The sequence below is a fragment of the Rhipicephalus microplus genome, chromosome 9, assembly GCF_043290135.1.
Source record: "Rhipicephalus microplus isolate Deutch F79 chromosome 9, USDA_Rmic, whole genome shotgun sequence".
NCBI lineage: Eukaryota > Metazoa > Arthropoda > Arachnida > Ixodida > Ixodidae > Rhipicephalus > Rhipicephalus microplus.
In genome coordinates this window covers 96,032,775-96,046,857 of record NC_134708.1, presented here as the reverse complement: position 1 = coordinate 96,046,857, position 14,083 = coordinate 96,032,775, and the positions used below count along the sequence as shown (strand labels likewise).

The following is a 14,083-nucleotide window of genomic DNA, read 5'->3' as shown; positions in this document are numbered from 1 at the left end:
CAAGTCCGCGAGGGACTCCAAGCTGCCATTGACGCTGTTGACGGTTTCGTCACAGGCATCGGTCTCCAGCTCTCAGCAGCCAAGACGCAGGCCATGCACGTCCACCCGGAGTGCACGAGGATTTTCGTCGGACCGCGGCTCGTCCTTCGCGGCCACCGGCTCCCGTGGAATGGCAGAGTGCGCTATCTTGGTCTCACAATCGACCACCGGCTTAACTGGAGCCCCGCACTGGCGTCCATCCGCAGTGACACACGGAGGATTGGCGGCATGGCCTCCCGCATCCTTGCCAACGGCGGGGGCTGCTCCCCGGACATTGCGCTGCGTTTTTTCAATGCGGTAGCGTCGGCCAGGGTTCTCTATGCCGTCCCGCTCGTCGCACTACGACCCGCGCAGTGGGACGCGCTGGACACCCTCCACCGTGGCGTTGTACGCCGCCTGTATGGCCTGCCGCGCTCGTCGCCGATCGGTCCCACCCTGGCGGAGGCCGGCGATACGTCCCTCTCACTTCGGGCGAGAGGCAGTGCGTTGCGCCACATACACCGCATGTACCTCACGTCTGAGGGACGACGCCTGGCTGGACGACTCCTTGATCGTCCCCACTCGGGCATGGGTCAGCGCGCCCTGGAGTACGCTGCGCTCGTGCCCGACCCACCTTACTGCGGCTTGATCCCGATCCCGCCACACCAAGATCCTGGTCTCGAGATCAACACCACCATCCCTGGCATCAGATCCAAGAAGCAAACACCTTGGTCTGCCCTCCAGCAGGAGGCCGTCGCCACGATAGAGGAGCGGCTCGCCGGCCGAGTTCTGCTGTACACCGACGGCTCAGTCACAGCGGACGGCTCGGCGGCAACCGCTTGTTTCGCCCCATCCCTCGGCATCCGTGTGAAGTGCCGCCTTCTCCTGAGTGCGTCCTCCACTGCCGCCGAACTTGCCGCGCTTGATCTCGCGGCAGATCAACTCATTGACTTCCTGCCCCAGTCGGCAGCAGTGGTGTGCGACTCTCGCGCCGCCCTCCTCACACTTGCTCGCGGAGAACGTGGCGCCCCCGTTGCGCAACGCCTCGCGCGGAAGTTCGCGGTGATCGTGCGGAATGGTTGTGATGTTGTGTTCCAGTGGGTGCCGTCTCATGTTGGATTACTTGGAAACTAGACAGCGGACGCACTCGCCAAGGAGGCTCACCACTCCAGCACACCCATTTCGACGTTCATCTGCGCGAGCGATGTTGCGCATCTTCGTATTGCGCGCCATGTGCGCGCTTTACACCCGGACTCACGTGTGGCAACAGGATGCCCCCCACGACCGCTGCCGAAGACCGGCATCAGCAGGCGTGCCCGGGCCTTCCTGCTTCGGCTTCGCACCGACTGTTCCCGCACGGCTGCAAGGCAGTTCCGATTCACCAGCAGCGGGAGCCCTTCGTGTGCCGAATGCCCGGCAGAGGAGACCACCGAGCACATCCTGCTTCACTGCCCCGGCTACACTGAACAACGCCGGCGGCTCTTCGACGCCTACAGTCGTCTGGGACTTCCACACGTGAGCCTCGACCACCTCCGTTTTCCCCAGGCCCCCCGCTCGAGCCTCATGCGGGCTTTCGAGGCCCTACTCGAGTTCTTCGGCGACGCCGCTCTCATCGCGCGCCTCTAGCGTGGTCCGCACGCACGTGTCCATGTTTGTTTACGTGCCGGGCCACGCCCACCTCCTTTGCGGCTTCGCCCTCATCGCGCGCCCGCATCCACGTGTCTGTGTTGTTTACACGGCGGGCCACGCCCACCTCCTCTCACTCTTGCCGCGTGGTGCTCCTGTTCCCTCTCCATCCCGGCTCGCCTGACTGCTTTCCCTTTCCCGGGGGCAGCGCGGGCTGCATCCGAAACAGTCCTCTGTGTCCTCTCTCTCCTATCCTTTCCTCCTCAACCTTTACCATCATTCTCCTTCCCCCGCGCGGAGCCGTGTCGGTGACTTCGCTTGAAAGACAGTAACAGCTCCGCGCTTTTCTCTTCACTTTCCTCATTAAAGAACCTCTCCGCCGGCCGACCAAGCCCGGCGCGTCCCTCACCTACCTACGCACGTACCAGGGGGGGGGGGGGTAGTGGTTAGAAGATCAGAAAAGGCACCTAATTTCTGCAACCCGGTCGGGAGCACGGCACAGTGCCTGACGTACCAGGGCAGGGAGACTCAAGGCAGCCACGAGCCTGCTGTCCAAACCTCCGCAGCAGACCGCGAGCAACGCTGGTCCAAGGCTCCGAGCACGAAGGGCGAATAACTTCCTACCGAAAAAGCACCCAGTAACAAGAAGGCAGACAGCCGCCGCCGCCATTTTAGGGACGCCCGCCATCCTGCAGAACCGGTCTCCGTGTCAGGAGACAGAAATTCAAGCCAGCAGCAGTAATCAGGTTGGCTACCAAGAAAAGACAGAATGTGAGCCGTCTCTCTCCCCTCAGAAGAGCGACGAAGTCAGGAGTGGTTCTTCCCCCCATCACTGAAACATCGTCACCCAGCTCCTCCTCGTCGTGGTCACACAACACACCGGCCTCTTCTCCCAACACCTCTGTAGAAGAGAGCAGCCTGGAACAGAAGGAGCAAGGGCTCCTCCTCCCCTTTGGTGAGTGACGACACAGGGACACCTGGAAAGGCACCCCTCTCTACTCCACAAGCCCAGGGAGAAAAACAAGTTTTCCTCTCGGTCCCAACTACACCTATTTCAAGACTGTCTACTCAGCTACCCCGGGATGTAAACAAATCCAGCGCATCTCAAGAAACGCAGCCGCGCCCCCTTGCTCGCAACAGCTGTGTGCTGGGACCACCCGAGGAACCATTTCCTTCACTGCCATCCACAGGTGCTCCAAACGGCACCAAACTCTACGAACCACAGGTTCCTACCACCAACAGACGGCAAAAGAACCAGGGGGTACAAAAACTCGCGGTTTCAACCCAAAAGTGTACCCCACCCTCTCAGCTACCTGCGAGCCCTGGGTCCACTTCCCAGCTGGAGACCGTCCTCTACAGGCCAATCGCCAGGAAAAACTCCTTTCGGTCTGCGACACAAGAGGCAATCTCCGCACAATTAGCGGCAGTTGAGGGAGCACACAGCGTGCGAATTAACTTTGGCCGCAGTGTTATCGCGGTCGACGTTGCCGCGGGAGCACTGCTCGCGCCCCTCATCGCAGTTTCCGACATCTGCGAGATCCCCATGCGTGCCAGGTAGGCGTCAACCAACACTTGCAGTGGAGTAATCCACAATGTCGACCGAGCACTCACGGAGGAGAAACTACACGACAACATCGCATCGCAGCTCCCTGTACTGCAATGCATGTGATCCGGACGCAATGTCATCATGTTCTCTGGACGAAAACCTCCACAGGACATCGAACTTTACAAACAACGACGCCCGGTCCGTGCACGCCGCCCTCGTCCTGTGCAGTGCGAACGGTGCGGTCGCTACGGCCACATGGACATCACCAGCACCGCACATGAACGTTGTGTGCGCTGTGGCGGGTCACATCCGCGTGCCGATTTCACAGCGCAGCACCCGCGTTGCATATTCTGTGGCGCTACCCATCTGGCCACAGAACCCCGCTGTCCTCGCTGGCAACAAGAGCGTCAGCTACTACAGGTCCGCACGCAATCGGCCTGCCCCATGACACACCGCGAGGCCTTTGCAGTTGTTCGCAAGAACAACCCCACGGCACAGGATTCGGCCACTCGAGAGGGGCTTTCATATGCGGCGACTGCTGATGGCTCTACTGCCGATGCATCAACTAACACCACCACCAGTCCAGAGAACGCCTTGGCGATCTCGGCGGTTGCGGCTGCAGTTCGTGCCGCGATGAACTTCCTCCCTCGTGACTGTCCGTTCGCCCGCTCTGCATAGCAGCGCTGGCTACGCAACAAGCTCTGACACAGCATGGCGAGTAAAAACTGTGCATGGCGGCCGCGCATCTTTCAGTGGAACTGTCGTTCTTTACGCCGCCTTCACAGTGAGCTCGCTGAGTGCTTGCGGCTCAACGAGTACGACATCGTCGCACTACAGGAGGCTTGTGTACGCGGAAGCGGATGTAGACTTACTGGTTACTCAAGCTACCATTGTACAGCGAGGTGTCAAGTGCGCGATTGCGGCTCAGATGTGTGCTGCGACCCCACACATCCTCCCGCCCGCTCTTACGCCTCCATCTACGTGTGCAATAGACTTGCACATTGCACTGTTGATGTTTCGGACACCTTGTGCAGTGAGGTTGAATGTGTGGCGGTTAAAGTGCGTCTCGGGCAGTGCGACACGGCAGTGGCGTGTGTTTGTGTCCATCCTGTCCACTGGTGGGACACGGCATTCGTGACCCGTTTGGTGCGACGCCTACAAGGCGACTGTGTAATTTGTGGAGACTTGAGCTCGCACCAGACGGCTTGGGGGAGTGACCACATAAACTGCAGAGGCAGAGACCTGTTGGATACCATTGCTAAGACAGGCTTGCTTATTATAAATATGGGCTGTCCGACTTTCGTCCGTCGCTGCGTAAAGAGCAGTGCCATAGACCTCTCACTTGTGAGTGACCATTGCCGGTACGAATGGAAGAGGGAGGCAGACACGTGGGGCTCAGATCAGTACCCCCTCCACCTAGAGCCACTTGATCGGTGCCGCGCGGGCACACGCACATACACTGTTACTGTTTGGCCGCGTTTTCGGCAACTCTCGGCTGCCTCCCCACATTCCGGTGTCGCCCACTTCTCGCACGTCGCCCGCTGCGTCGAAGCGGCCTCGTGCAAGTGCACAGTGCCAGTGGGAACACCAGTTCTGGACATAAAACTTCTCAATCTACGCGTGGCTCGCCGGAGGCTCCAGCGCCGTGCGACTAAAAGCGACCGCAAGGAGCGCTGGACATTTTATAATCGCCTTGACGCTGTGTGTCGCCGACACGCACACAAAACCGCTCCTGGGGCAGTCTATGTGTCACGCTGGACGACCCGCGACGCTCCGCGCGTGCGTGGAGGATATTCAGTGCCGTCCTCTGCCCCGTTGAGTTACGTTTCCCAGCCCTTGGCATTGCTGTTGCACTTTGTCTCACTTACCAGCAATTGGCTGAGCTACTGGCTGACACCCTCCGCCTCAGCGTTCCCGAAAGCTTGCCTGAGGTTCCCCAACTCCCGCTGCACCATCGCCGAGAGTGGTACAAACCTCGCCGCTTTTTCCTCACCGCAGGCATGCGCAATCAAGTACGCGCTTTATGCACTGAGGATTTCACTCTCGGGGTGTTGCGCCTGGCTTTGGCGTCACGCAAACGGCACTCAGCACCCGGCGCTCATGGCGTGACATACCAGCTGCTTCGCAACACCGATCAGTCCCAGCTCCTAGAGCTCTTGGCCACCTACAACGACGTGCGGCGCACGGGGATAGTGCCGCAAGAGTGGCGCGAAGCCATCGTCGTCCCCGTGCTCAAGAAGGGCAAACCCACCTCGGAGCCAGCGTCCTATCGCCCTGCTTCTCTTACCTCCGCAGCCGGCAAGCTCTTCGAGGCCATGGCACTGAGGAGACTTGAATTAATTTTCGAGGCACTGGATGTTTTCTCGCCTTCGCAGTGTGGCTTCCGCCGTTCGCGTGCCACTGCCGACGCCCTTGCCGACGTCATCGCAACGCTAGAAGAGGCACAGCACAAAGGAGAGGCTGGGTACCTCCTCCTGTTAGACATCAAGGCGGCATTCGACTCCCTGCCACCCCTCATTATCCTGAACGCGGTGCGCGATCTCGGAGTGACTGGTCTCCTCTTTACGTACATCGCTGCCTTCCTCGGCGGCATAACCATGCGTGTGCGCGTCGGTGGAGTCCTTGGTGAGCCGCGTCTCGTGAGTGTCGGTGTTCCGCAGGGCAGTGTACTCAGCCCCTTCTTGTTCAACCTCGCCCTGGCTGACATCGACGATTACATTCCCCGTGCTCTTCTCTGTGATGTGCGCGTGTTGGTCTACGTGGACGACATTGCGGTGTTCGCGACGGGACCTGTGCCCAGTGGCCGGTGTATTTGCACTAGTGTCCTAACCGTCCTGAATTCTATTGACGCGTTCATCACGGCAGGGGGATGAGACACTGGACGCAGCGCATCGTATTGCGATTCACCAGTTTTTCAGCTTGCCCATACCATCTCAAATCGGCCCAACACTCGCTGAGACGGGAGACATGACGCTGTTACTCCGGGCCGATCTTGGAGCGCTAAGTCACATAGAGCGTATGAAACACTCGTGCCACGGACAGCAGCTGGTATTCTAGCTCTCCTCACTTCCGCACTCACGGATGGGGCAATGCGCTGCGGCATTCTACGCCCTCGTCCCGAGCTCACCGGATGTGAATGACTATAGTGCCCCGCCCTGCCACCATCACCCTCTGAAGATTCGCACACGGTTACCGGGAGTGGCAAGCAAGCGGACGACGCCAGAGTGTTCGCTTCGGCACGAAACTGCCGCCACTTTCGACGAACTTCTCGCGAGGCAACTCCTCGTCTTCACTGACGGTTCAGTGTTGAACGACGGTTGTGCTGCGGCTGCGTGTGTGGTGCCTTCGCTGGAGCTTCACAATCAGTGCCGCCTTGCCTGCTATATAGGCATCGTCGACGATAGCCGAACTCGCCATGCTTGACCTCGCCGCCGATGCCCTCATTCAACTGAGAGTTCCGTCGGCTGCCGTTCTCTCGGATTTACGTGCTGCTCTCCAACTACTCGCGTAGGACTCCCGCAGACCTCCGGTTGCCACACGCATCGTGCGAAAGCTCGAAGCAGTGCAGGACCTGGGGTGTGATCTTGTGCTGCAATGGATACCAGCACACGTTGGAATATCCAGCAACAAAGCGGCCGACGAGCTCACCAAGGATGCGCACTCTGCGGGAACCCCTGTCACTACAGCGGTGAGCACATTCGACGTAGCGCGGCTTCGCACACGGTGCTCCGTCACCGCTCGCCACCCGGACCCACGAGTTGCGGCTGCCCTCCCGAAAACTGGATTTTCGAGAGAGGAGCGTGCCCTCCTTCTCCGCCTGCGCATCGGCTGCTACCTCATGGCGGAACGGGTTCACAGACATTAGGCACTGCGCCGTGCTCCCGACCGGGTTGCAGAATTTAGGTGCCTTTTCTCATCTTCTAACCACTACCACCACCACCACAGACAGTCGGGACGGGGAGACCCAAACTGTCGTCATTGCCTGCAGCCCGAAACACTCCACGTTATCTTCAAGTGTGAGGAGTATTCGGACGCGCGCAGGTCACTCTTCGATGCTAACTGCAAACTGGGACTCTCCACCACCACTGTTGATGTGATTCTCTTTCCCCGTGCGCGCGCATGCATGGTGATGCGCGCGCAAGCTGTCCTCATCACCTTCCTCAAGACTTCTGCGCTATTTGAGCGCTTGTGACCTGAAGAAACATTAGTGCCTCCCCATCGAGGTCTACTGTACTCCTACTAGTGAGTGCTACGGACCACATTTTTTCCGTACAGAGATTACGCGCTTCGGCGAGTGCTTCACGCGCTTTCTACGACGCGCCAATCCAACCCGTTGTCCTTCTCTCGATGATAATACCTCTCCGGCCCTTGGGAGCTTTCCTAGTGGTGGTGGTAGTGATTAGAATGAAGAGGAAAAAGGCACCTAATTTCTGTCTGCCTTCAGGCGACACGGCGCAGTGCCTTATAGGGGTGGGGGGGAAGGAGGGATAAAAAGAATAGAAGGAAAGTAGAAGCAGAAGAAGACAGCCAACCAGGGGAAAAAAGAAGGAGATAGGAAAGTGGGGATCCGGTCGAAGCAGTCCAAGGGCGGGGTGCCACAATGCGAGAGCTACACGGCGTCAGGAGACCGCGGAGGGCGAACCAGTCGGCGGGAGCTACGCTGAAGTCGGAGATCGCGAGGGCACAACCGTCCAGCTTAAAATCCTGCGAGCGAAACGAACTTTCCTAGTCAGCTGCGCATGGCGCGTTGGGGCTTGTGAGTCCGTTGCGGGAAGCAGATCGCATGACCCTCACCTTTCTTTTTTTTCTCTTTTCCAATCTTACCCTCCCTATATCTTTTATTTCCCATACCACATTCCTGTGGTGACATGTTGAGGTGTCCTTGTCAGGAGAGACAATTACGGGTCGGCACTTTTCTTTTCTTTTGCTCTGTTATAACCACTTATATACCACTGACGCCGAAGCACATAGTGTGACTAAGAAATACTCGGCATGTAAAAAAAACAGACTGTTCGCGCTGCACAACCGTTCACTGGCCACCCCGTATATGTAGGCACTGCATCACGCGTTCGGAATTCAGTCAACAGCATCTTTACTTGGCCTTCGCTTTACGTTGAAGGCAACGGTTTCCTTCATTCAATAAATAAGAATAGTGAAGGTGAAATAACAATACTGATTGTTTGCCTAGTTGGTACTAGCTTACTGGCATGCTTTGGCCGGAAATAACACACACACACACACAAAGTAAAGCACTCGAGTTCGCCCCATGGAAAGATGCGGGCAGCTTTTTTTTTTTGGTGGTTTCCGTTAGGTGAAGGATTAGTGGAGCCTCCAGATTTTTTTTATGTGTTCACGCCGTGCTCCAATTTTTCCTTTTTTTTTGTTGGGCTCCAATTACTGTAGGCTGTCACCATCGGTGACGCGTAAACTTTCTGTTCACACCTTTCTCAAATTATTTGCCTCAGTAAACCACCAAATGAGAACCTGCATACAGCCGTGCTCATTTTTCGCTTTACGGAGTGTCATTGTCATCATTCTTTCACTTTTGTCGGTCCTTGAAATAAGAGACCCACCCACCTTCACTGACAAGCTTTATACAATAAACGTTTTCTCTCTTTCTCTCTTTGTTTTCAGGGAGTCCTGGCGGCTGGAAACTTCGTGGCTTCAATGGTGGCGGCCTTTCTGTTACATGCCTTTTTTGAGAAGCCAATTGCTTTGTTGGCTGCCTTACTTGAAGAACATTTTCTGCCACAAGGAAATCGTGTCTTGCCTCGTCTACAGAAAAGAACAGCAGCGTCATCAGAGAGTCCGCACACTGACACGAAAGCGACTGAGTCAAGATATGATGAGAAAAAGTGTTTCGATTGAAGTGAGCAGCCTCGCGGGGAGCGAACGGTTCCTTATGACGTACGTCTGCCAGCTTTGTCGAAAACAAAAATATTTTGTGCCTTCTGTGGCATCAAATGCGCTCGTATGTGTATGAAATGTAATGCCATCAAGTTTTCACGCACTGCGTTAGGTGTAGTGATTTTATTGCAATTCTGTTTACGTGGCTGCACTTGGTTGAAGAGAGGACAGTAGGACGGATTATGACAGTGACATTGTGGCCTCATCGCATAGCTGTTTGTTTGGGCTAATTCGCCGGAAATATGTGGAAAATCCTCTGTTTCTACCCAGAAAATAAATTGTACAGTTACATTAAGACATGAGAGGAGCATGAGGAGTCAAACATTGACGTGAGAGAAAATGATGCACTTGAAAGATTTATTGAAAGAATATATTTAATAAATAATTATTTAGTTAACTAAGTAATTCATTCAAGGGGGCAACATGTTGGGACTAAAAATCTCTGCCATATCCACAAAGTGACTGATGTTAGGAGAGCTTGCTCGGATATGAGTGGGTAACCGGTTAAATCTCCGTACACACGTCAATGTGTAATTGTGTGGTAAAAATAAACTTCAAACTTCAAACATCTGCTATCATCATAGGCTGCGTGCCTTGGCTTGTGGGCGGCCAAGCGGTGACGAAGTGTGCTCTCTGCGTGAACTCCCGGCGAAGAGAAAGGAAGCGGATGTGCCAAGAGTGGTGTGCGCCTCATTAGCTACGGCGCGCCATCTAGTGAGAATTCTTATATCCACCAGAAAACCGACGCCTTGAAAGGCGGTGTGCATTCGCGCATGGCCAAACCAAACACCACTATCACCCTCCTTATTCTTATGTGATTCTTAAGGGGAAAAGAAAAGAAAAGTGAGCCCCGTAACTGTCTGCATCAGTGTGCGACACCTCAACAGTATCTCATGAGGGAGGGGGTAAGGAGAGATTAAAAGGATAAGATTAAAGGTACAGAGATAGATAGGGGGAAGGATAGAGCGTGGCGCAGGGACAGTGACACCCGAGATCACCCTCATCTTCTCGTCTTTCTTTCGTAGTATGTGGGGTTTAACATTCCGAAACCACCACTAGATTATGACGGACGGAAAAACTTTATTAAAAAAAGGAAACCCTGCAGGGTTATCGGCCCGGGCTCAGGCCACCCCGACGTTTTGTGCGGTGAGGCGCAGCCTTTCCACCGCTGTCCGGGCCCGCTGGATTGCCCACAGTTGGTCGTGCAGATCTGAGCTAGTCAGCGCACTTAGCCAATGCTCCTCGAGAAGGTCCGGTTTTATATTGTCCTCTCGGTATATTACTGTGACCTGTGTGCATTGCCATGGAATATGTGCCATATCTGCGTGTTCGTGCTTACACAGGGTACAGCTTGTTTGCGGGTATTGTCTGGAATTTACTCTGTTCAGGTGTACTGGATTTGAAAAGGTTCTGGTTTGCAATCTTCGCCAATCTGTTTCTTGAGATCTGTCTAGCTGTTTGTGTGGTGGCGAATATTCTTCTCGTTGTCGCTTATAATGTGCCAATATGTCATAATACGTGACCAATCTGTCTCTGTCGTCTTGTATCGCATATTCATTATTGTCATCACCTCCATCGTCCCCATCGCCTCCACCGGAGTCGCCCCCTCTTCTGTGGTGGGTGGGGGGGGGGGGCTGGGCCGTCACTGTCCGAGCCGTGGTGGGTTAGTTCTCGCACGGTTCGGTGGGCCTTCTCGTTGAGGTTTTCAGGGATGGTTGTGTCTTCGATGTTTAATTCCCCCATGTGCACCGGGATCCACTTGAGGTATTTGGGTACAATTTTGCCGTTCCGGAAGTCTTCTGATCTGCGGTTCGGGATTTTGGCTGCTTCGGTGGAGACCCACCCCTTTGTGAAACTCCTAATGAACATCTTGGTGTCACTGATTATTAATCTGTCGTGTTTTCGACCACTGACTACGGCCAGTGCAATGGCCAATTCTTCCGCTGCCTCCGACGATCTGGTCCTTACAAAGCCCGTGGTCAAGGTCTTCCCTTTTGTGTCTATGACCGCCACTGCGAAGAAGGAGCCATGCACAACCCTATTACTGATATTATTATTTCGCGAATACCGGGCGGCGTCTACAAAAAGCACAACCTCCCGCGTGCCGTGGTTTTTAAGGATCATTTTCATGCGGCTTTTTCGTCTCTTAACGTGGTGTGCAGGGTGCATATTTTTGGGGATGTGTTTCGTAATTATCGCGGACCGGACGTCCGGGTGAATCTGTGCCTTGGGACCTTTCATTCCGTGGTAATTAATGGAAATCTTTTTCACGATTTCTCTACCCGCCATGGTTCCAGACAATCGTTCGTGTCGCGCTATCCTTTGTGCTTCGGCGATCTCGTCCAGCGTGTTATGTACTCCGAGTTGTAGCAGCCTTTCGTTCTTTGTGTATTGCGGTAGACCCAGTGCAGCTCTGTACGCTTTTCTAATCAGCGCGTCAACTTTGTCTTTCTCGGCTTTGTTCCAGTGGACGAACGCCGCTACGTACGCGACATGGCCGATCGCGAAGGCCTGGACGAGTCGTACAACTTTTCTTTCTTTAATGCCCCTTTGTTTATTGGATACTGTCTTTATTAGCCTAACGGCCGCCATGACTTTCTTTTCCAGGCGCGTTATAGTTTCCCCATTGGTTCCCCTGGCTTCGATCCAGAGACCCAGGACTCTGATCTTCTGAACCAAAGGTATCGCCGTGCCATTTCTAGTGGTTATCCTATTCTTTTGCGTAATTCTGCTACGTTTCTGCAATGTATGCCTAGTCTTTTGGGGTGGTATAGTAGCAGTTCTGATTTGGCCGGTGAGCATTCCAATCCGGTGCCATTCAGATGACTCTCGACTGCATCCACCGCCTCTTGAAGTCTATTCTCCATCTCGCCTTCACTGGTGTCTTGCGTAGACCAAATCGTAATGGACACTTTGTCGGGACCTGGAGCTGACTTGGTCTTGATAGTCTGCAGGACTGCCCTGAATTCGTGTGTGACAAGTCTCTGTCAAGATCTTCGTTGGGAGGACCCGAGTATTCCTGGTGTTCGACTGCCGGGGGTCTGCCGAGATAGAGCTTGACGATTTCATCACCCATCTGATGGATGTTACCTTTATACCTGTGTCTTAACTTGGTCATTTCCGCTTTAACCACCGTTTTGGTGGCCGACGGGTCCAGCAGGTGCTTGAGGATTTTTTATGTCTTGCCTGTGTTTATGGTGCCGTCCATGGCATCGCACACTTCGTCCCATTTCTGATGGCATAGCTGGGTACAGTGTGTTTCGATGTGTTTGTTTAGCTCGGCGAGTTTTCTCCTTAAATTTCGATTGTGTTTTTGCCTATGCAGCCGTTTCTGAATGGATTTTTTTGGCTTCGACAAGGTGTGCAAGTCTGCTGTCCATCCGCATCAAGAGGGTTCCGCCACACTCATCTTCCTCTTCTCGTCGAGCCAAGCAGTCATCCCACTCTATTTCGGTTGTGGCTTTTTCTCCGTCTCGTAGAAGTTCCCTGCTCCATTCTTCTATGTTTTCGATGGGTGCCTGTCCTTTCTCGTTTCTGCTTTTGCGGAATTTGTCCCAATCTACGCGCCTGATTGTCCGTTTGCATTTCCTGGTGGGAGGATTGCCTAGGGCGATGCTGAGGATCCTGTGATTGCTTCCCAAGTCTTCAAAGGTGTTTTCCCACGTGATTCGCCCGGCGTTCTTGCAGAGGGTTAGGTCCGGCGTGCTGTCCCTGTGCAGACCTACACCAATTCTGGTGTGCGAGGCTGGCTCATTCAGAATGGTTAGTTCGGCCTTTTTGATGAGGTGGGCAAGGTTTTTTCCTTTCTTCGACGAGTGCCCATATCCCCACTGCGTGTGTGGAGCGTTAAAATCTCCTCCAATAACAAGTCGGTTGTCGCCTGCGATGTTCATCGTTTCGTTAATTAGTTCTTAGAAATTATGCTTTAGGCCCTTTTTCGACGGGCTGCTGTACACGTTTAGGACAAAAGTGCTGCTCTCCTTTTTGCTGCGTGGCAGGACTTCTATAAGAATGTTGTTGATATCCGTGACTTGCTTCGTAATGCGTGGGATAGCAACTAGCCCCTTCTTCACTAAGGTAGTCACGACTATGTCTCTCCCCTTTCCTTCTGTGCGTTGTTTGTGGTTGGCATACCTGGCAATTTTGGCGTGGTCGAATGTCTCCTGCAAAATGATCATGTCAGGTTTTTATTTTTGTGGTGATTTTGATTATTTGCGCCATCGATGCTTTTTTATTAGAAAAGCCACGACAGTTCCACTGCCATATGACGAGTTTTCTCATTTTGGTGCCCGCTATGTCTAACAAATTTTCTTTTCTAGCTCTTCGAGCCGCTTGTCGTATTTTAGTGCCAGCGCCTTACTCTCCGCCTCAACGTCGCTAAGTCGCACGACCAGCATCTCGAACATTTTCTCCATTTTGTCCGACGGTTTGTTTATCATGTCCTCGAGGACGTCTGTTTTTTACGTGCTAGAACGGGGCCTTTTGACCTCTTTTTCTGAGTCATTTTGCTCTTTGGTCATCGTAAGCGGGATTTTTCGCTTGGCGCTTGGTTGCTGTGTTTCCACTGCTACCATTTCTACCTCCTCATTCTCTCTCTCTTCTGTGGTTTTGGTCACTGGCGTGGAGAAGACCGCGATGACGGTCGATGGAGGCGACGTCTGTATCTGCATTTTCATGAGTATTTCATTAAGTGTTTTCTGTAGTTCATCATTTTTTTAGCTGATTCACTGTTTTGCTTTTGTGCTTTTTCTAGCCTCTGTTTGAGTAGCTCGTATTCCGTTCTGTATTCCTCTACGTGTTTCTTTAGGTCTCTGTAATTATCCCTAGCGTTACTATTATTGCCGGACCTTGCCGAATCGCGATTGGCCACTACGTCTGACCAGCCCACGTTGCCTGGCGTCTTCTGTTCTCCTTGCTGCTTCGTTGTCGCTTCGGGCGTCCTTCCCCTCGAAGTGGATCTCCGCCCGCTCCTGGTCCTGGGTCTGC

The 14,083-nt window shown here is 54.1% G+C and overlaps 1 protein-coding gene across 2 annotated transcripts in view; it reads left to right on the top strand.

Moving 5' to 3' along the window:
• LOC142772030 (nose resistant to fluoxetine protein 6-like) overlaps positions 1-9,663 on the top strand; it is a 91,989-nt gene extending 82,326 nt beyond the window's left edge. For both annotated transcript variants that reach the window (XM_075874105.1, XM_075874104.1), the window contains exon 16: positions 8,825-9,663. In XM_075874105.1, the coding sequence (XP_075730220.1) occupies positions 8,825-9,058 (234 nt within the window). In that variant the 3' untranslated portion in view covers positions 9,059-9,663. The remainder of the gene's footprint in view (positions 1-8,824) is intronic.
• The last annotated feature ends 4,420 nt before the right edge of the window (positions 9,664-14,083 follow it).